Genomic DNA, 23,812 nt, shown 5'->3' with positions numbered 1-23,812 from the left:
GTGTGTGTGTGTGTGTGTGTGTGTGTGCGTGCGTGCGTGCGTGCGTGCATGTGCGTGCGTGTGTGTGTGTGTGTTTTAAACTTGAGTATGAGTTTTACACATGAACTTTTTCTTACACCACTTTTTTCAGGTTTTTATTTTCTTTTTAATACTTAACAATGACAGAAAACAAAGATTATTGCAAAGACTGCTGTTTAAATTGTTTATTAACTTGATATTGTTCATTATAAACTATCTAAACATTACTGAGTGCATGCGTATAATGTTAACAAACATTCTGTTAGTGTAAAATCAGGATATAGCTGTCAGATGCAGTGCTGTATTGTGTGTGTGTGTGTGTGTGTGTGTGTGTGTGTGTGTGTGTGTGTGTGTGTGTGTGTGTGTGTGTGTGTGTGTGTGTGTGTGTGCTGGTCATTACACTCAGAATAGTAGCAGTCAGTAATAAAGCCAGAGTTCCCAGCATGCACTGCTCTGATGCTCCTCTGCGCCAGAGCAAACAGCAGCCTAGCGCAGGAATGAGACTCTCGCTGCGTCCCAAATCACCTATACTGGAATATGTACTACATTTGAATTTAAGTTTACTAAAAAACTGTTTGGAAAAGTGTCTTCTATGTAGTATGAATGTGATTCAGACATTCTACATCCGCTATTTGTCATAATCAAGTGACCTCCCTGCTTCACTCACATTCATGAATTCTCTCGCGGTGCATTATGGGATTAGAATCTATTGTATGCACACTTTAGAATCTCACCGAAAGTAGTAGGTCATCTGGTTATTCCCTGCATACTATACAATACTATGAGTTTAGACATACGACTCCACTCACACTGTTTTTAACCTACTATATAGTAGGGAAGTATGCGATTTCAGACGCAGCCTCTGTTCTCATTGAAGAGCAACTCTTCTGATCTCCAATCTTTTGTGTGCGACATCATCCCCTATACCCTCATTCACTATTCCCCACAGTAATCCACTTTAAAGAGCGAGTGAACTGGAGCACTACTGAGTGCACTTAAGAGATGTTTTGTTTGTGTTTTGCTGTTTGATAACTCTCTTAGAGTTCTGGCTCAGACCCCATGATGGTTATTTAGCACTCTTGTCTAATGAAACACACACTTTTGATTTGTTGTACAAACATTACTTTAAATAATAGTCTAAAGCTGCTGGATGTACGTTCTTGACTTTTCTGCATCATAAAAACAGCATCATATGTTTGCAGATATTTAGAAACATGCTCAGTGATCATTCTTGTTTATCTGAGAAACAGTCAGGTATTCTGCTTTGAACATGTGAGTTACGTGCCGGAGTGTGTGTGTGTGTGTGTTAGGAGGTTGAGCAGCTGAAGGTGTGTGTGTGTGTGTGTGTGTGTGTGTGTGTGTGTATGTTTGTGATGTGTGTGTGATGTGTGGCCGTTTTCCTCAGAGTCAAACACAAGTGCAGCTCTGTGCGTCTGCAGCGGCTCATAGAGAGCGCAGTGTGTGAGCCGCTCGTGCCTCTTATAATTAATGAAGTTACACACTGAATCATTGAGTTTTCCCGAGCGCCGCCGGCCAGACCACAGCACCCGTCCATCTGTGTGCACAACTGCAGATTTACAGCGCCTTTCTGCAAACACACTCCTTTACACACACATGCACATTTGTTGTTTGTGAATTGTGGGGACATTCCATAGGTTTCCACTTGTTTTATACTGTACAGAGTGTATATTCTAACCTCACAGAACATTACATGTGTGCATTTCACATTATTTTTTATTTTTATTTTTTATTTTTAAAGATTTATTTTTGGCCATTTTGCCTTTATTAGATAGGGCAGTATTTAGACAGGAAGCGAAGTTGGAGAGAGAGAGAGAGAGAGGGGGGTAGGGTAGGGAAATGTCATCGAGCCGGGATTCGAACTCGCGACGCCCTGACGTGCTACTGCACCATATGTCGACGCGCTAACCACTAGGCTATTGCATCTGCTGTGAGACCTGTGTCATACACATCACGTTATACACATTCATGTCCTGAAATGTCACATAAACAAACACACACAGATACAGATACACCAATACACACGCACACATACACTGAAAAAAATATTCAAATATGATTGCTTGGATTTACTCAATTTTTTTTTACATTAAGTGGTTGTAAACAATTTATTTGGGCTGAATTTAAACAAACAAATTAATTTGAACGTAATTAAATTTAATTTATTTGTTTAAATTCAACACAAATAAAGTGTTTGCAACCGTTTTGCATGCAACAGTATGCAAACATGCATGCACACACATTTTTGTGCACACACACACACACACACATATACAACTTTTATATAGATCATGCAGTACTTCTGCTCCAAAATCACCAACACCAAACCGCTTATATTAAATATAATAATTATAATAAAATCTTTAAAAATAAAGTTAATAATCTGAATTTTGTGAGCCTTAAAGCATCTGCACACTTTATATTCGATTTCTAAATGCGTGTCTATAAATCATGTACCTTTAATAGAAGTAAAATAAAATATATTCCTTTTTTACATGAATTATTGCATTTATTAATACACATTAGAGCAGCAGACTGACCGCAGAATTCAATATATCTGACACACACACATCTGCTTGTGGCCATAATCATGTTCAGCAATTAAAGCAAGTGCAGTTTGCTTAATACGAATTGATTTCTGTGTGTTTGTCTTTGTGATTTAAATAGGACAATCAGATATTCACATGTCGGTCACTGTAACAGTAACGAATGCTCAGCTCAGTTGTGGAGACCTGGAATAAAATACAATCAATACACTAAGGTGGAAGTCAAACATCTTACTTTTAATAGATTTAGGAAACAGCTGATGGAGGAGGTGAAGCTCATTCACACCTCATCATGGACACACACACTCACTATATATGCTAATGGGAGAGAAATCAGCCCTTTGTGTCACAAATGAGGCTTACAAACAGCTGCAAATGCCTGACTGACTTTGACTTAATGTGTGTATTTAATATATTAAGCCATCAATTAATCAATTTGATGTTGCTGTGAATGTTCAGTATTGTTTTGTGTAATGTTGCTGCTTTCTAAATGTGCTTCATCTGTCGTGAACGTTTTAAACTCATCAGACGTGGTTTAGTTATTCAGTGTTAAACACTAACAGTGAGGTGGGTATTAGTGTTGTGAAGTAGTAACTATCCATCAGTGGACTTTAAACACAAGCTGTTCAGCCTCTTGTTGACCAGAAACAATGAAGATATTTTATATTTATATCTCTCAAATTCCACGAGATTATCCTGCTTCAATGTATGTGACGTCAAACAAGGGCTAGCACAGAAGTAATCTCAATGTAATCCAAAAGTACTCGGATTACACTACTGAGTATTGTTACGTTATTTGTATTTATTGACTGATTACAATTCAGAACATACCCAGCTCTGGTTACATCTGCATGTTATATGGTACTGCACTGTATAACATTAGAAACAGAACAGCTAAACACATTTAAGCATTGTGTAAGTTTAATTTGGTAAATTAAATGTTTTTTTAATAATTGTTATTATTTATTAGTAATATTTGGATTATCCAGGAACGTCCACAAAAAAACAATGTTGAAAAGAAAACCTCACATGAATGTACAGAGACATTATTTGGCTCTTTGTCTTCACTTTTTGAAAATAAATATGATTTATTTTTGCTAGATTCAATATTAAAAAGTTGCTGTGTAACGCTTTCACCTTAAGTTTTATATACTGTCAAATAAACATACAGAAGCCAGCAGGATATTTTGTCCTGCTCATCACGTATTGCGAAAATATCCCACCTTTTTATCAGATTAATTGTTTATATAGCTTTTTTCTTTCAGAAATTATTGTGAGATATATATGTTTGTACATATTTAATAAGAACAAAAGTATATAAAGGGTTACATCTGCATGCAACTATGTTAGCAGCTCGTGGAGCCAGATCAGTCTCAATAATATTACATTTACAAAATATGTGCACATCACAATTCATATTTACAAAATACTATTCGCTAATTTAAAACACAATTTATAAATGCACAAATCCAATTCGTTAATATAAAAATTAATTAACATTTTAAACGCATTTGTGGGAAATATTTATGCTTTTTAATTGTAAATTCAGGAATTGTGTTTTGAATTTACAGATTTGAGCATTTATTAATTGTTTTGAATTTAAGATTTTACGGATTTTGTAAATGTGGATTGTGCTGTGCGCGTATGAATATATCTTTTGTAAATGTATTATTATTGAGACTGATCTGGAAAGTACAGATCAGTCTAAACTACAGTACCCAGAACCCTTCTCGCGGTGGGTGCCTTCGGCAATCTTCGTGTGTTTCCGCTCACGGGAGCGCGCGCCGCGGAATGTTGCTCTGATTCCAGCGCGGTGGAAAACTTTCTGAGAGATGGAGCGGTCGCCGAGGCGCTGAGTTCTGCACTTTTATTCGGGATTTTAGCCACGAAACGGAGATTCAGTTGGAAAAAACTTCGCTGCCTTCCACATTCGTGCGGATTTAAACTTTGGAGGCTCGGTTTTGGGGAACTTTTTGAGAGTTTAGTGCCGGAGAGATGCCGCAGCTCGCTCGCCCTGTGAGCTCCGCGCTGCTTCTGCTGCTCCTCAGCGGATTTACAGCCGTTACAGGAGACTCGGGCCGAACGGAACCGCAGCCGTGTCCGTCGGTGTGCTCGTGTACCGGGAATCTGGCGGACTGTAGCGGATTAAAGGCTGGGTGGACGGTGGAGCGGCTGCCCGCCAGGATCACGCGTCTGTGAGTCTGTCTTTGTGTCTCTCTCGCTGGAACTCCATCAAAACACACACTCCACAACACACACAGGAGGAAAACACCGCAGATTTAAAGTTTATTATTATTTTCTAAGTGTTAGTATGGAAAAGAACTAAAACAAACAAGACAGAAAGTTAAAATAAAAACTTTTCTCCCTCTGTAAAGTGATGTAAACTCAGTTTGATCGACTTTATTGTGCAGTTTTCAGTTTAAAGGTCCAATTAATTTAAAGCATAGCACATTGATTGAAAAGTAAAATGGAAACATGGTCAAATATTTGTGTTGGAAGACCTAAAACTACAAAATAAACCAGTTTGTGCGTTTTTTGGATCAACAAGTTTAGTTTTTGACTTAAAAAAAAAAGAAAATCACTCTTATCTAATAATGTCGAAACAAAACCCCTTGTTTTTTGTTCTACGAGATAAGAATCCACCATCAAATATTAAATAGATGAATAAAAATGTGTTTTATTTACATAACAGTAAGCTTACACGTCAAAGGTGGCACAAAAGCCTCTAAAGTGGTATCTGATGCAGCTCAGAGGTGGCATAATGCATTTACACAGCTGTTATAACCTAAATACACTATTAAAGCAACCGAAGTAGGTCACGATCGAATTCAGCCCTATTAAGTTAATTAATTGATTATAAAAAACTCAAATCATTCATTATACTGTAAAAAAATGACAAAAGTCATGTCAACTTATATTTTTATGTTACTTTAACTGAATTTAGAAAGTTAATCAGGTTTCAACTTATTTTTTAGTAGTTAAGAAAACAAATTTAACTTGACGTTTTTAAGTCAGCTTAATTGATGCGAGTTAAAATGACTTGATTCAACTTAACTTGATTATAGCTTAAGCTATTAGCACATGAGTTGTTCTGTCAGTAGCTGCTTTGATTTGTTTTATTCATGAAGAACAAACACACTGTGATCAATCTGACCTCTGCTTTAGACCGAGTTCAGCTGAATTGATTACAGAAAGTCTTAATCGTTTATTAATCTACTTTTTGTTCCTCATTAGCAAGCTTTCAACACATGAGTTTTGTCTGCAGGTTTTAATCGTGAATAGCTGATCCTGGGTCAGTTGCATGTAAAGCTAGATTTCAGCATGGTTTTTGTTGGGGCTCTTCAGGCTTCCAGGGGTTCAGGAGGTGATGCTAATTTACGAGCAGCTCTGCAGCACATGTTAACGCATTAAACTGGCCCAGCTTTTGTTTTCCCCAGGCCCATTATTTCTGCTGAATTAGCAGCTAAACCCAAGCAGAGATGGAAGCCATTAGGAGCCCATGTGCAGAGAAAAAAGAGGGAGGGAGGCCTGGAGTTTTTGGCTGTGAAACTCTCTCGCTGCCAGAATGGAAAAATAGAAGGAAAAAGCTTTTCATGATTTACATCTGGAAAGAGCTGAGGGTTTTCTTCTCTACTTCTTTTTCCAGAGTTTGAGACGACAGCAGCTGTTTTACTCTACTTTCATAGTTCAGCTCTGAACACACACCTTTTACTGAGCGAAAGTCACTCTGGAAAATTGATCTGTCCAGTTGTACAGTCAAAAATGACCATTGCAATAGATATAAGGCATATTTCACCCAAAAATTGTATAGTAATGCAACCCCAAATTAGAAAAAGTTGAGGCCGTATGGAAAACACAAATAAAAAAAGAAAGTTGTGCTTTCTAAATTTTCTTTGACTTGTATTTCCTTGCAGACAATAAAACAAACATTATTTAATTTGTTCCTCGTGATTTTTATTATTTTTGTCTTTCAGAATAAACGCGTGTCCTAATTTTGGTTCTTGCAACACATTTCAAAAAAAGTTGGAACAGTAAAGCATTTACCACTTCGTCAGGTTTCCATTGCTTTTCTCAACACTTAAGGGACTGAAGACACCAAGTGATGAAGTGTTTCAGGTGTAATTTTGTCCCATACTTCCTGCAAACAAGTCTTAGAAGTGGGCAACAGTATGGGGTCTTCATTGTCGCATTTTGCGCTTCAAAATGCGCCACACATTCTCTATTGGAGACAGGTCGGGACTGCAGGCAGGCCAGTCCAGTACTTGTATCCTCTTCCACTGCAGCAGGACTCTGTAATGTGTGCAGAATGTGGTTTTGCATTGTATTGTTGACATATGCAAATATGCAATCACATATTTCACAACACTAATCACACCGTTCGCAGCCTATGATGATTATTTTTCATCTAAAAGCTTCACTGCTTGTGGATATAAAAGAGAAAATGAGAACAAAATGACTCTTGCAAACCACAAAATAAGATCCTTAGAAGAACTTAATTCCTGTTACTAACACTTGCTCGTTACCTGCCTGTTATTAAAATATTGGCTGTTTAGTATTATTTATAAAATATAAACTTATTCTACATCCCTAATCCTAACCAATATCCGTTCATAACTACTACACTGTAAAAATATCTGTAAATCAGCAGTTTTCTGTATTTTGTGATTCATGTTTTTATTTTTTTACCCTGCTTATTTCTGCTTTTAAATTGCATAATGGGATCTTGATCATTTTTCCAACAATGTTTAACCTGTAAATGTGTGAAAAAGTGACTTATGATCATTTTTAATTGTGTGCAGTGCTATATTGTGTGTGTTGGTGTTGTATATTACACTACAGAAACCTTGTAATAAACTGCAGCACATTTCTGTCACACTTATTCCTCTAGATATTATTTCTTATACATTATATTATTATTTTAAGCTACTAAAATGCCAATAAAAGTCACTTTGTTAAACCGTAGAGTTGTATTTTCAACATCAAAAGTAGACAGAGCAGAGATCAACATCCCATAATGCAGTTCACCACCGTAAATAAACCCAAAATTGGGAAACTGTTCATTAGGATGTTTTTTTATATTATTAGTTTATAGCATCAACATCACTTGATTCAGTTCTGATTGTGTAAAAGCAGAAATCAGCGGGTTAATCATCATCAATGCAGCAACTATGTGAAATAAACACGTTTACATCCTTGGAGTGACTCAAGAATGTGATAAAGTTGTGTGTTAATAAGCTGAACAAGAGTCTGAAGTGTTTATCTTATCTGAACCGAGGAGTGTGTGATTGCTCCATGTTCACACTTCTGTCGCCTGCAGTCAATCCAGGAGCACAACTCATCAAATACAGACACAAATCAGCATGCACTGTAGAAAATATGAATTATATAATCAGTGGCATAAAATAATATTGATTATTGCAACAATTTTTGACATGGCCTCATGGCTGGCCTGAAAAAGACTTTATTTACATTAATAGCACATCTTTAGTGGAGTAATTTAACTGTTTAGCTTGAACTAGTTAAGTTGAACTGATCTCAACTCAACTTTGATTTATAAAGCACCTTCAAAACCGTTAAAATGGACCAAAGTGCTGTCTGAAATAACACTTAACTACATTGCAAACATAAAATAGTGACAAAACATAGGTTAGCTTGAAAGCTTTTGGAGTTTGATTAGATTGAGATTTGTCTTGATCCTAATTTTTGTCATTATTTTATGATTCCACTTAAGTTAAGTAATATAGTTACGTTTTATAAAGTTGTTAAAGTTAAGATAAATAAATGAATAATGGTGAAGAAGAGCAAAAGCAACAGCCAGAATCTGTCTTATTAATGAATTTGTCTTATTTTGTGGACGATTGTGAAGCTCCACCTCTGAGTCTGAGAGATTCCAGTAAAACACTCGTGCAGAGCCAGAAACACACACACACACACACACACACACACACACACACACGCTTGATGTGCTGCTGCGAATCAAAGGCGGCGCTCACTTTCCCTGCATTGCGAATAGATTAGCAGTCGTTAGTTTCCCCGCGGCCGCGAGTGTTTGAGCTGATGGAGTCCAGATGCTGGAGAGACGCTTCACACTCACACACACACACAAAACACACACCTCGCAGTCCCAGCACACAAACTCACAAAACACACACGCATCACTCTTCAGCTCACGTGCTCACAACACACACACCTCACAGTCCCAGCACACACGCTTTTAAAGAGCAGCTCCTGTGTATTTGAAAGTGTCCTAATATTGTGTATAATATAATGAACCGTATTGTGTGTCTTTTGGGTTTATTTGTGATGGTGAACTGCATTATGGGATGTTGATCTCTGCTCTGTCTGCGTTTGAATCCTGAATATTCAACTCTACAGTTTAATAAAGTGACTTTTATTCACGCATTACTATTTTGAAATAATATAAGAAATAATATATAAATAAATGAGTCTGTAAAATAACAGTGAATGTGCTGCAGTTTATTATAAGGTTTCTGAAGCGTAATATACAACACCAACACACACAATATAGCACTGCACACTACTACACATGATAAGAAAAGTCACTTTTCCTGTTAAAAGTTGTTGGAAGAAAGATCAAGATCCCATAATGCAACTCAAAAGCAGAAATAAAAACATGAAAATAAAGAAAACTGATCATTTACAAATATTATAATTATAAATTTACAGCAATGAACAGGTTTAAATGCATCAAAAGAAAACAGCGTGTGCATTTAATATTTGAATCAGTTGCATTGATATCAAAATGATTTGTTTAATCAATTCAATATCTGTAAACTCCTCCCCCTTCCATAGGCTAAGTCTGCTCTGATTGGTCAGCTGGCAAAGTCTGTTTTGATTAGCGATGCACTGATATGGAGTTTTTTACCAATAGTGATAACTTTTCAGATTTGATGGTCGATATATTAGCCAATAAATATACATTTTACACAGCGTAATTGTCACGGATTGGTCAGGCTCTCACGATCCCCACTCACGAAGATCACCATCACCTGACTTCTAATGAGCACACAGCTGCATCACATTCACGAGCACCAGATAAAAGCACAGCACTCCAGTCGCTCATTGTCCGGGCTCGTCTCGACGAAAGCGGACAACTGAGCGACCACTCAGCGTAGTCATCCTCAGCTAAAACAAACGCTTTACTTACCTGTTCTCTTTGTATTCCTCCTAGTCTTCCTGGTCCACCCGAATCGTCCTGTCTTCCAGTCCTTCCAAGTCTGTGTCATCCTCTGTCAGCTGTATCTGGTGTGTGCTGTCCATCCTCGTGTATTCCTGTTACCCAGCCACGGAGGAAAAGACCCCAACATCATTCCTGATCCTCCTGGCTATCCTTCATGTGCTCCTTGTTGTCATTTAATAAACACCCTAACGTTTCCTTACCTCTGTCTCCTGTCCGCTTCATAACAGAAGCCCGGACCAATAACGACGACAACATGAGCACCCCCGATCACTTTCAAGAGCTGGTGGACCAGTTGAAGCGGATTCTACAGCCACCAGCTCCACTTTCCAACGCACCACCAGCACCGAGCACTTCCGCCTCCACAGTTTCTTCTTCGGCCCTTCCTTCCAGTCCCATGGCCCGACCAGCGCCCTACTCAGGCGGAGCGGGGGAGTGCAATGGTTTTCTGTTACAATGTTCCCTCATATTCGAAATGCAACCTTCTCTATATCCCACAGATAAGTCAAAGATCGCCTACATCGTATCACTACTCTCTGGGCCTGCACTTAAATGGGCTGAGACGATCTGGAACCAAGCCGGGCCGGTCATGAATTCCATCACTACCTTCACGGAGTATTTCAAAGAGGTGTTTGGACGTTCTGATGGGGAAGTAGCCGCTGGAGAGCAGCTGTATCATCTAAAGCAAGGTACTCTATCTACACAGGAATATGCTCTCCGGTTTCGCACTCTAGCAGCTGCAAGTGGATGGAATGAGAGATCGTTGTTGACCACGTACCGGCTCGGCTTGGAACCCACTCTCCGAATCCAGCTGGCCACATTAGATGATACTATGGGTCTGGAGAGATTCATCCAACATTCTCTCCGATGTTCCGATCGTCTCCGTTCCTATCAACAGGACACCATCACCCCCTCGTCTGCACTCCTCCAATCGCCTGAGTCAACAGCCTCTCCAGAACCAGAACCCATGATAATAGAGTCTGGAAGACTGACATCAGCGGAACGACAGAGGAGGCTGACCCGGGGTCTGTGTCTATACTGCGGTGTCAGTGGACACACCCGTATGGAGTGTCCCCTTCGTCCCATTCGGACTTCAGTGAGTGTATTCAGTACGAATATTGAACAATGTAAACCACTTACTACCACCGTACAAATAACTACTGCCTCTATTTCTCTCCTTGTCACAGCCCTCATCGACTCCGGGTCAGCAGGGAACTTCATCTCCCAATCCCTCTGTCGTCAACTCCACCTACGTACTGAGGCGTCCTCGCATATATACCAGATACAACCGATAACCCAGTGCACTCGATCTTCGACCCGTATCCATCGACAATGCGAAGACATCCTTCTTCAAGTGGGGTTGTTACATCAAGAGAGGATTCAATTTCTGGTTCTGGAGGGTGCAAATATGGACATCATTCTAGGGCGCCCGTGGCTGGTGAAGCACGATCCCATCATCTCTTGGGGCACAGGAGAGATAAAGAAATGGGGATCTGGATGTACACCTACCTGTTTTCCAAATCTCCCTCTTCAAGGTCGGAACCCCATTTCTTTGTTTACAACATCGGTCGAGAGTCCTCCTGAGAAGCAGTCTATCCACATTCCTAAGGAGTACAGCTCCTTTCATGATGTCTTCTGCCCCAAGAGAGCTTCCCAGCTACCGCCGCATCGGCCATGGGACTGCGCGATCGACCTAGTTCCAGATGCCCAGTTGCCAAGAGGTAGGATCTACCCGCTCTCGCTTCCAGAGAATCAGGCAATGGAAGATTACATAAGGGAGGCTCTGAGTCAGGGGTACATACGTCACTCAAAATCACCAGCCGCCTCAAGCTTCTTCTTTGTGGCCAAGAAGGACGGAGGGCTGCGTCCATGCATCGACTACAGGGTCCTAAATAACGGTACAGTAAAATACCGATATCCCCTTCCTCTGGTACCAGCCGCTTTGGAACAGCTCCGAGAAGCTAAAGTCTTCACTAAATTGGACCTCCGCAGCGCGTATAATCTGATAAGAATACGTGAGGGGGACCAATGGAAGACAGCATTCGTGACCCCTACTGGCCACTATGAATATGAGGTCATGCCTTACGGTCTGGTCAACGCCCCCTCCGTATTCCAAAACTTCATTCATGAAGTCCTCCGGGAGTTTCTTCACCACTTTGTAATAGTGTACATAGATGACATCCTCATTTACTCCCGGAGTGAGGCCGAACATCGCCAACACGTTGCGGAGGTCCTACACACATTGAGAGAACATCACCTCTACCTCAAAGCGGAGAAATGCTCATTCCACCAGAAGTCGATTCATTTCTTGGGATACATCATTGACCAAACCGGTATACGTATGGATGGGAAGAAAATTGAGGCTGTTCTATCCTGGTCAGAACCCACTTCCATTAAGGAGCTCCAGAGGTTTCTTGGGTTTGCTAACTTTTATAGACGGTTTATCAAGGACTACAGCAGGATTACATCACCTCTCACTAATCTCCTCAAGGGTAAACCCAAAGGACTGGAGTGGACCAAAGAAGCAGCCGCAGCCTTCCGCCTTCTTAAGAAGGAGTTCACAAGGGCCCCACTCCTGACTCATCCTGACCCAAATCTTCCTTTCGTGGTGGAAGTGGACGCATCCACCACCGGCGTCGGGGCAGTATTATCCCAACATCATGATACACCGCCCCGACTGCATCCCTGTGCCTATTTCTCTCGGAAGTTGAGCCCGGCGGAGCAGAATTACAGCATAGGAGACAGGGAGCTTCTAGCAATCAAGCTAGCCTTGGAGGAGTGGCGTCACTGGTTGGAGGGAGCCAAACATCCGTTCCAGGTGATCACAGATCACAAAAACCTCCAATATATCAAAGAGGCCAAGAGACTATGTCCACGTCAAGCCAGATGGTCACTTTTCTTCTCACGTTTTGATTTCTCCATTTCCTATCGTCCAGGACCCAAGAATCTAAGAGCAGACGCTCTCTCTCGTTTACACGAGCATCACGATCATGAAGAACTCCCAACGAAGATTCTTCCCGAACACATCTCCATTTGTCCGATCACCTGGAACGCTCCTCCAGTCGTTGCCACTCCGGAAGCCCCTGCTCCGCCGGGATGCCCTCCTCATCGGCAGTTCATACCACCTGAACACCGGGTAGATCTGATCCACTCCTTACATACCTCGCTAGGCACTGGACATCCAGGGATCAACAATACTCTCTCGCTAGTATCCCAACGATTCTGGTGGCCAAACATGGCAAGGGATGTGAGGCAATATGTTCAGGGCTGTAAGGACTGTGCCCAATCCAAGAGCCCACGTCATCTACCCGCTGGAAAGCTCCATCCCTTGCCGATTCCGAACCGTCCCTGGTCACACCTAGGAGTGGACTTTATCACTGACCTCCCCTCGTCAGAAGGTAATACCTGTATTCTAGTCATCGTAGATAGATTCTCAAAGTTTGTCAAACTAATCCCTCTGAAAGGTCTTCCCACAGCCTTTGAAACAGCCGACAATATCTTTAATCAAGTCTTCAGGTCATTTGGTATTCCAGAAGATATTGTGTCGGACAGAGGTCCACAGTTCATCTCACGTCTATGGAAAGCCTTCTTCAAGCTCCTAGGTGTGGCCGTCAGCCTCTCTTCTGGATATCATCCCCAAACCAACGGGCAGACAGAGAGGAAGATTCAGGAGGTGGGACGGTTCCTGAGGACCTTCTGCAGTGGTCACCAGAGCTCCTGGAGCCAGTATTTGGGCTGGGCAGAATATGCCCAAAATTCACTGCGGCAACCCTCCACCGGACTCACGCCATTCCAGTGCGTCCTGGGCTTCCAACCACCGCTCTTTCCCTGGGATGGCGAACCATCTGATGTCCCCGCAGTGGATCACTGGTTCCGGGAGAGCGAGAGAGTCTGGGACGAGGCTCATCAACATCTGCAGAGGGCAGTCCGTCGAAGCAAGGTAACCGCCGATAGAAGAAGGTCTGAAGAACCCAGATACACACCCGGACAAAAGGTGTGGCTATCCACCCGGGACATACGCATGCGACTGCCCTCTCGCAAGTTAAGTCCCCGATTTGTTGGTCCCTTCACCATCGTGGAACAGGTTAACCCCGTCACCTACAAACTACAATTACCCTCTCACTACCGTATTCACCCTACATTCCACGTATCACTCCTGAAACCCTATCACGATCCTGTTCTTCCCTCCACAGAGCCTGACCACGAAGAGGAACCCCCTCCTCCACTGCTCCTAGAAGAAGGAGCCGTCTACGCAGTGAAGGAGATCTTGCGTTCCCGACGTCGTGGTGGCCAGTTGGAGTACCTGGTGGACTGGGAAGGGTACGGCCCCGAAGAAAGGACATGGGTTCCCAGAGCTGATATTCTCGATCCTAGTCTCATGGTGGAGTTTCATGAGAGCCACCCTGAGTTCCCAGCGCCTAGAGGCAGAGGGAGACCACCACGGCGTCGGAGGTGTCGGCCCTCAGGAGCGGGCCCTGGGGAGGGGGGTACTGTCACGGATTGGTCAGGCTCTCACGATCCCCACTCACGAAGATCACCATCACCTGACTTCTAATGAGCACACAGCTGCATCACATTCACGAGCACCAGATAAAAGCACAGCACTCCAGTCGCTCATTGTCCGGGCTCGTCTCGACGAAAGCGGACAACTGAGCGACCACTCAGCGTAGTCATCCTCAGCTAAAACAAACGCTTTACTTACCTGTTCTCTTTGTATTCCTCCTAGTCTTCCTGGTCCACCCGAATCGTCCTGTCTTCCAGTCCTTCCAAGTCTGTGTCATCCTCTGTCAGCTGTATCTGGTGTGTGCTGTCCATCCTCGTGTATTCCTGTTACCCAGCCACGGAGGAAAAGACCCCAACATCATTCCTGATCCTCCTGGCTATCCTTCATGTGCTCCTTGTTGTCATTTAATAAACACCCTAACGTTTCCTTACCTCTGTCTCCTGTCCGCTTCATAACAGTAATGTTGTTTTTACATTTTGGAAATAATTAAATACTCAATTAGAGAGTCTGTTTATTTGTTTTATTAGATGTGAAATCCTATGCTTTTCTTTGAGACCGTGCCTTGTTTGTTTTAGCCCCTGTCCCAATCTTAATTTTGTTTATTTATTTTATTTATATTATTTATTATTTTATTATTATTATTATTATTTTATTTTTATTATTATTTATATTATTTATTATTTATTTTATATATATTTATATATATATATATATATATATATATATATATATATATATATATATATATATATATATATAATTTTTTTATTTTTATTTTTTCCTTGTGTGGGCTAATTTGGCTTGAGTAGTGAGAAGGGTGATGTCTTGATTATTTACATAATTATATTAAAATATTACTTTGTGCATTTATAACCTGCAGATTGTACTTTCACATGCTATCTAAGAATCTGCTTAATATTACTAAAAAATAAATGTTAAAAAATGCAAAGTCTTGCATGATTACAAAAAAAAGGCAAATACATAAAGTGAAAAACTGAGTTCATTTTAAAAGCTTAACTAGAAAAGTTTGAGCTGATCTCTGAACTTTATTATTAATCAGCTATTACAACTTTTCTACAGCTAACTTTCTGTTATATCAATAAAATGTACCGTCGGCCAAAAAAGTAATGCATAAATAAAGCAACCAAACCACTGAACAATAACCAAAACCAAAATAGCAGTAAAACAATAGTGTCAGACAGCGAGTGTGTGAAGAGGTTCAACCAGTGGAAATAATACAGAATTTATCTGCTTAAAGAGATCAGAGAGTTATCAGATAATGGAAATATTAATACTAGCATTTATTATCAGTATGGCTGCTGATTTATCCCTAGTTTTGATTTAAAGTCATATTCTCAGTTAGTTTACCAAATGAAATGACTATAGATGAATAATGATGGCGTCTCTTTTGAAAACTCTATTTTTGGACGTGCTCTATTAGGTAGTGAAAGTGTTTGTCTGATTGATTGTGTTTGTTTAAAGTCTCTGTGCTAATATCAGAGTGTGTTTCTGCTTTATTCTCTGCTGCGTGTGCTGCTGTTTAATGCCGTTTGTCCTCTTCGCAGGGATTTGAGCCATAGTAAGTTGCGCGTGTTTCCTGAAGCGCTGTTCTCCAGCCTGCCGCAGCTCAGTGAAATGTGAGAGCGCTTTCTGAGCTTCACCTTCTCTATTTTCCTCTTCAAATGTCCCAGATGATGATATCTACATGTTTGGTTTTGTGTTTGCAGAAAGCTGAGCAACAATGAGTTCGAGTCCATCCCGGATTTGGGCCAGAACGCTGGAAACCTCAGCAGTCTGATTCTGTGAGTATGAGCTTTGGCTGCTGTGTGTCGTTGTCAATATTTTTACTTGACTCCTGCTGTGGGAGAATCTGACCAATGGAATGAGTTTGGAGGCGGGGTTGTGTTTCTGGCTGACCAATGGAATGAGTTTGTGGCAGGACTGTGTGTTTGGCTGATCAATGAAACAAATTTGGGGGTGGAACTTTGTGGTGGAGCTTGTGCTTGGCTTGGCTGGCTAATAAAAGGAGTTTGGGGGTGGAGCTTTGTGTCTGGATTGTCAATGGGATAAGTTTGGGGGTGGAGCTTTGTGTCTGGCTGACTAATGGAATGAGTTTGGGGTGGAGCCTTGTGTCTGGCTGACTGATGGAATGAGTTTGGGGGTGGAGCTTTATGTCTGGCTGACTAATGGAATGAGTTTGGGGTGGAGCTTTGTTTCTGGCTGACTAATGGAATGAGTTTGGGGGTGGAGCTTTGTGTCTGGCTGACTAATGGAATGAGTTTGGGGGTGGAGCTTTGTGTCTGAATGAGTTTGGGGGTGGAGCTTTGTGTCTGGCTGACTAATGGAATGAGGATGGGGTGGAGCTTTGTTTCTGGCTAACTAATGGAATGAGTTTGGGGTGGAGCTTTGTGTCTGAATGAGTTTGGGGGTGGAGCTTTGTGTCTGGCTGACTAATGGAATGAGTTTGGGGGTGGAGCTTTATGTCTGGCTGACTAATGGAATGAGTTTGGGGTGGAGCTTTGTGTCTGGCTGACTAATGGAATGAGTTTGGGGGTGGAGCTTTATGTCTGGCTGACTAATGGAATGTGTTTGGGGGTGGAGCTTTATGTCTGGCTGACTAATAGAATGAGTTTGGGGGTGGAGCTTTATGTCTGGCTGACTAATGGAATGAGTTTAGGGGTGGAGCTTTGTGTCTGGCTGACTAATGGAATGAGTTTGGGGGTGGAGCTTTGTGTCTGGCTGACTAATGGAATGAGTTTGGGGGTGGAGCTTTATGTCTGGCTGACTAATGGAATGTGTTTGGGGGTGGAGCTCTATGTCTGGCTGACTAATGGAATGAGTTTGGGGGTGGAGCTTTATGTCTGGCTGACTAATGGAATGAGTTTGGGGGTGGAGCTTTATGTCTGGCTGACTAATGGAATGTGTTTGGGGGTGGAGCTTTATGTCTGGCTGACTAATGGAATGAGTTTGGGGGTGGAGCTTTATGTCTGGCTGACTAATGGAATGAGTTTGGGGTGGAGCTTTATGTCTGGCTGACTAATGGAATGAGTTTGGGGGTGGAGCTTTATGTCTGGCTGACTAATGGAATGAGTTTGGGGGTGGAGCTTTATGTCTGGCTGACTAATGGAATGAGTTTGGGGGTGGAGCTTTATGTCTGGCTGACTAATGGAATGAGTTTGGGGTGGAGCTTTATGTCTGGCTGACTAATGGAATGAGTTTGGGGGTGGAGCTTTATGTCTGGCTGACTAATGGAATGAGTTTGGGGGTGGAGCTTTATGTCTGGCTGACTAATGGAATGAGTTTGGGGTGGAGCTTTATGTCTGGCTGACTAATGGAATGAGTTTGGGGGTGGAGCTTTATGTCTGGCTGACTAATGGAATGAGTTTGGGGTGGAGCTTTATGTCTGGCTGACTAATGGAATGAGTTTGGGGGTGGAGCTTTATGTCTGGCTGACTAATGGAATGAGTTTGGGGTGGAGCTTTATGTCTGGCTGACTAATGGAATGAGTTTGGGGGTGGAGCTTTATGTCTGGCTGACTAATGGAATGAGTTTGGGGGTGGAGCTTTATGTCTGGCTGACTAATGGAATGAGTTTGGGGGTGGAGCTTTATGTCTGGCTGACTAATGGAATGAGTTTGGGGTGGAGCTTTATGTCTGGCTGACTAATGGAATGAGTTTGGGGTGGAGCTTTATGTCTGGCTGACTAATAGAATGAGTTTGGGGGTGGAGCTTTATGTCTGGCTGACTAATGGAATGAGTTTAGGGGTGGAGCTTTGTGTCTGGCTGACTAATGGAATGAGTTTGGGGGTGGAGCTTTATGTCTGGCTGACTAATGGAATGAGTTTGGGGGTGGAGCTTTATGTCTGGCTGACTAATGGAATGAGTTTGGGGTGGAGCTTTATGTCTGGCTGACTAATGGAATGAGATTGGGGTGGAGCTTTATGTCTGGCTGACTAATGGAATGAGTTTGGGGTGGAGCTTTATGTCTGGCTGACTAATGGAATGAGTTTGGGGGTGGAGCTTTATGTCTGGCTGACTAATGGAATGAGTTTGGGGGTGGAGCTTTATGTCTGGCTGACTAATGGAATGAGTTTGGGGGTGGAGCTTTATGTCTGGCTGACTAATGGAATGAGTTTGGGGGTGGAGCTTTATGTCTGGCTGACTAATGGAATGAGTTTGGGGGTGGAGCTTTATGTCTGGCTGACTAATGGAATGAGTTTGGGGGTGGAGTTTTTGTGTCTGGCTGACTAATGGAATGAGTTTGGGGTGGAGCTTTATGTCTGGCTGACTAATGGAATGAGTTTGGGGGTGGAGCTTTATGTCTGGCTGACTAATGGAATGAGTTTGGGGGTGGAGCTTTATGTCTGGCTGACTAATGGAATGAGTTTGGGGTGGAGCTTTATGTCTGGCTGACTAATGGAATGAGATTGGGGTGGAGCTTTATGTCTGGCTGACTAATGGAATGAGTTTGGGGGTGGAGCTTTATGTCTGGCTGACTAATGGAATGAGTTTGGGGGTGGAGTTTTTGTGTCTGGCTGACTAATGGAATGAGTTTGGGGGTGGAGTTTTTGTGTCTGGCTGACTAATGGAATGAGTTTGGGGTGGAGCTTTATGTCTGGCTGACTAATGGAATGAGTTTGGGGGTGGAGCTTTATGTCTGGCTGACTAATGGAATGAGTTTGGGGGTGGAGCTTTATGTCTGGCTGACTAATGGAATGAGTTTGGGGTGGAGCTTTATGTCTGGCTGACTAATGGAATGAGATTGGGGTGGAGCTTTATGTCTGGCTGACTAATGGAATGAGTTTGGGGTGGAGCTTTATGTCTGGCTGACTAATGGAATGAGTTTGGGGGTGGAGCTTTATGTCTGGCTGACTAATGGAATGAGTTTGGGGGTGGAGCTTTATGTCTGGCTGACTAATGGAATGAGTTTGGGGGTGGAGCTTTATGTCTGGCTGACTAATGGAATGAGTTTGGGGGTGGAGCTTTGTGTCTGGCTGACTAATGGAATGAGTTTGGGGGTGGAGCTTTATGTCTGGCTGACTAATGGAATGAGTTTGGGGGTGGAGCTTTATGTCTGGCTGACTAATGGAATGAGTTTGGGGGTGGAGTTTTTGTGTCTTAAATATTTACATTTTAATGATATAATTTTTTGCATGCATTCTGCCCCATGTGTGTGAGTGTGTGTGTGTGTGTAAGTGATCATGCATGTGTGTGAATGAAGAAAACATCCCGTGGACTCTCTCATTCAGGGTTTTGCAGAGGCTGGTTTGTGTTGGATGTGCTGGAGCTGAGTTTGGGAATGTTTTGACTGCGCTCAGAACAGTTTGAGTCTGCTTTTAATCTGGATGTGAAATCCTCCTCATTGTCTGTTCATTAAAGCTTCATTACTGACTGTTATTTACTGCAGATTCCATCTCTCTGACGCATCAATTCACAACATAATGAGATCTTCATCTCTGGAGAGAGTGTGTGTGTGTTTCTGAGCTCAGTGTGTGTTTGTGTGAGTGTATATGCTAATGTGTGTGTGAGAGAGTGTGTGTTTATGAATGAATGTGTGTATGGTGTCTGTGTGTTGAGAGAGTGTGTTTGAGTGGATGCATGTATTTGGGAATATGTATGTGCCAATGTGTGTGTGTGTATAGTGTCTGTGTGCATATGTGTGATTGTGTCTTCTGTGCTTGAGTGTATGTCTGAATTTGTGTGAGTGTGTATGGTAACTGTCTGTGTATGTGTGTGACTGTAGTGTTGTTTGCTTGTTAGCGTGCGCATGAGTTTGTGGGATGAATGTGTGTGTGTGTGTGTGTGTGTGTACGCTTGCGACGGGGATGAGTCTGTGAGAGTGTGTTGTGTGTTTGTGTGTGCTTGCGGTTGTGTCTGTGTGAAGAGTGAGTGTGTGTGTGTGGTATTTCCTCTTGGACGCAGCAGTGTTTGGCAGTATTGTTGGCCTGTTCTCTTGTGTGTGTGACGGCGCCTGTGTTGAGTGTCATCTGAGTTTGAGCGCTGTGTGTTAAATACAACACCATCCAGAAACATCCGACCCTCAAACACACACACACACACGCGTTTATAATTCCAGAGCAGCTCAGTTTGCAGGAACACACACTCTGACGCTGGGTTTACAAAGAGCCGCTGTCATTTTGGGAAGAGTTTTCCCATCAAGTTCTGAGGGCGATGATGTGTAACACAGCCATAAATGAGGTTGGTGTCGTGATCTTGTTCAATATGAAGTTTAATCGTACACTTTGCTAACAGTCTTGTAGAATTGGATGTGTCCTCATTCAAACAGAATGCATAAACATACTGATGAGAGGCGTTTCAAAGATGGCCGGCGAGTGAAAAGACGTGCCCCAGAGGGACATTGGTCACGCATACATTAGCAAAGTTCAGTCCTTCAGTCTGATGGTCTAATTGCCACTAGACCATCCGCCACTGAGACTGCAGCTCTGCACAAGACATTTGGCCAGCGGAGAAATTAAAATGGTCGTGCCCAACTGAGTCTGGTTTCTCTCAAGGTTTTTTTTCTTCACTTCCGCCTTTAGTGAAGTTTTTTTTCCCTCTCCGCTGTCGCCACTGGCTTGCATGGTTCAGGATCTGTAGAGCTGCGCATCGATGGATTTGCTCTTCAGTATTTGGACTCTCAGTAGTGATTATTAAACCACACTGAACTGAGCTCAACTGAACTGAACTTAAACACTACAAACTGAACTACACTGTTCCTATTTACTGTGACCTTTTATGTGAAGCTGCTTTGACACAATCTACATTGTATAAGCGCTATACAAATAAAGGTGAATTGAATTGAATTTTCCAGCTAATTACTGGCGAGCGGCGGCTTCGTACGGCTCTTTAATTGCTGAAGGCTGTAAATTCCTGTGAAATGGCTGAATGAGTTGAGGTGATGGCGAGTGAATTACTCCCAGCTGTGGAGCTGATGGCGTTTGTTTTTGGAGGATTGAAGGGTCAAAGCTGAGAGACGCTCAGTCTGAGAGAGTGTTTAAAGAAGAGGCTCCAGCTATTCGATACCCAGACCCGTACAGCGCTCTCTCTCTCGCTCTCTCTCGCTCTCTCTCGCTCTCTCTCTCTCTCTCTCTCTCTCTCTCTCTCTCTCTCTCGCTCTCTCTCTGTGGATTGTGCTTTGTTTTTAATGAGTTGAAACTTACAAATGAATTGATTTAATTTTGAAAATTAATTGTTATTTTTGCTAATAAATGTAATTGTAAAATAAAATTTCATACACTACTCTAAAAGTTCTTAAACTAGTCTAAGAGGTCTTTAACGCTAGTCTAAAAAATCTGAAACTAGTTTAAAAGTTCTTAAGTTAGTCTAAAAGTTCTTAAAGCTTGTCTAAAAGATCATAAACTAGTTTAAAAGACCTTAAACTAGTCTAAAATACCTTAAACAAGTCTCAAAGTTCTAAAACTAGTCTAAAAGTTCTTAAATAGTCAAAAAGATCTTAAACTAGTCAAAAAATTCTTAAACTAATTGAAAAGATCACAAACTAGTCTAAAAGAGCACATGGCCAAAAAGATCTTAAACTAGTCTAAAAGGTCTTAAACTAATTGAAAAGATCACAAACTAGTCTAAAAAATCACATGGTCAAAAAGATCTTAAACTAGTCTAAAAGGTCTTAAACTAATTGAAAAGATCACAAACTAGTCTAAAAAATCACATGGTCAAAAAGATCTTAAACTAGTCTAAAAGGTCTTAAACTAATTGAAAAGATCACAAACTAGTCTAAAAAATCACATGGTCAAAAAGATCTTAAACTAGTCTAAAAGGTCTTAAACTAATTGAAAAGATCACAAACTAGTCTAAAAATCACATGGTCAAAAAGATCTTAAACTAGTCTAAAAGGTCTTAAAGCTACTCTAAAAGATCTTAAACTAATTTAAAAGATTACAAACTAGTCTAAAAGATCTTAAACTAGTCTAAAAGATCTTAAACTACTCTAAAAGGTCTTAAACTAGTCTAAAAGGTCTTAAACTAATTTAAAAGATCACAAACTACTCTAAAAGATCTTAAACTAGTCTAAAAGGTCTTAAACTAATTTAAAAGATCACAAACTAGTCTAAAAGATCTTAAACTACTCTAAAAGGTCTTAAACTAGTCTAAAAGGTCTTAAACTAGTCTAAAAGGTCTTAAACTACTCTAAAAGACCTTAAACTAATTTAAAAGATCACAAACTAGTCTAAAAAATCTTAAACTATTCAAAGATCTTAAACTAGTCTAAAAGATCTTAAACTAGTCTAAAAGATCTTAAACTACTCTAAAAGGTCTTAAACTACTCTAAAAGACCTTAAACTAATTTAAAAGATCACAAACTAGTCTAAAAAATCTTAAACTACTCTAAAAGGTCTTAAACTAGTCTAAAAGGTCTTAAACTAGTCTAAAAGGTCTTAAACTAGTCTAAAAGGTCTTAAACTACTCTAAAAGACCTTAAACTAATTTAAAAGATCACAAACTAGTCTAAAAAATCTTAAACTAGTCTAAAAGGTCTTAAACTACTCTAAAAGACCTTAAACTAATTTAAAAGATCACAAAGTAGTCTAAAAAATCTTAAACTATTCAAAGATCTTAAACTAGTCTAAAAGGTCTTAAACTATTCAAAGATCTTAAACTAGTCTAAAAGATCTTAAACTAGTCTAAAAGATCTTAAACTACTCTAAAAGGTCTTAAACTACTCTAAAAGACCTTAAACTAATTTAAAAGATCACAAACTAGTCTAAAAAATCTTAAACTATTCAAAGATCTTAAACTAGTCTAAAAGGTCTTAAACTATTCAAAGATCTTAAACTAGTCTAAAAGATCTTAAACTAGTCTAAAAGATCTTAAACTACTCTAAAAGGTCTTAAACTACTCTAAAAGATCTTAAACTAATTTAAAAGATCACAAACTAGTCTAAAAGATCTTAAACTAGTCTAAAAGGTCTTAAACTACTCTAAAAGGTCTTAAACTAATTTAAAAGATCACAAACTAGTCTAAAAGATCTTAAACTAGTCTAAAAGATCTTAAACTAGTCTAAAAGGTCTTAAACTAATTTAAAAGATTATAAACTAGTCTAAAAGATCTTAAACTACTCTAAAAAATCTTAAACTAGTCTAAAAGATCCTAAACTAGTCTAAAAGGTCTTAAACTAGACAAAAAACAGACTAGTCTAAAAAAATCAAATATCTAAACTAGTCTAAAAGATCAGTTTAAGAGTAGCTTAAAATCTTTAAGACTAGTTTAAGATCTTTTAGATTGGTTTAAGATATTTTAGACTAGTTTAAGAACTTTTAGATTGGTTTAAGATATTTAAGACTAGTTTAAGATCTTTTAGATTGGTTTAAGATATTTTAGACTAGTTTAAGAACTTTTAGAATATCGCATGTTTTCTTAGACTGCTTGGAATTGTTGTGGACTAATCTTGCTGGTTTGCTTATGTTGTTTGATAGTGGTTAACTTTCTTTTCCTACAATTTAAGATCAAGCTTTTAAACTAGTTTCGTCTAGAGGTTCAGTTTTGTTTTGTTGTTTGAGTTTTTGTCTGG

General features: G+C 40.7%; 1 protein-coding gene across 1 annotated transcript in view; it reads left to right on the top strand.

Moving 5' to 3' along the window:
- Positions 1 to 4,383: 4,383 nt before the first annotated feature.
- Positions 4,384 to 23,812, top strand: part of lrig3 (leucine-rich repeats and immunoglobulin-like domains 3) — a 42,131-nt gene continuing 22,702 nt past the window's right edge. The window contains exons 1-3 of the mRNA XM_056456298.1: positions 4,384 to 4,777; positions 15,850 to 15,921; positions 16,012 to 16,086. Of these exons, the coding sequence (XP_056312273.1) occupies positions 4,578 to 4,777; positions 15,850 to 15,921; positions 16,012 to 16,086 (347 nt within the window). The 5' untranslated portion in view covers positions 4,384 to 4,577. The remainder of the gene's footprint in view (positions 4,778 to 15,849; positions 15,922 to 16,011; positions 16,087 to 23,812) is intronic.

The sequence above is a fragment of the Danio aesculapii genome, chromosome 4 (assembly GCF_903798145.1).
Source record: "Danio aesculapii chromosome 4, fDanAes4.1, whole genome shotgun sequence".
NCBI lineage: Eukaryota > Metazoa > Chordata > Actinopteri > Cypriniformes > Danionidae > Danio > Danio aesculapii.
This window is presented reverse-complemented; position numbering and strand designations above follow the sequence as displayed.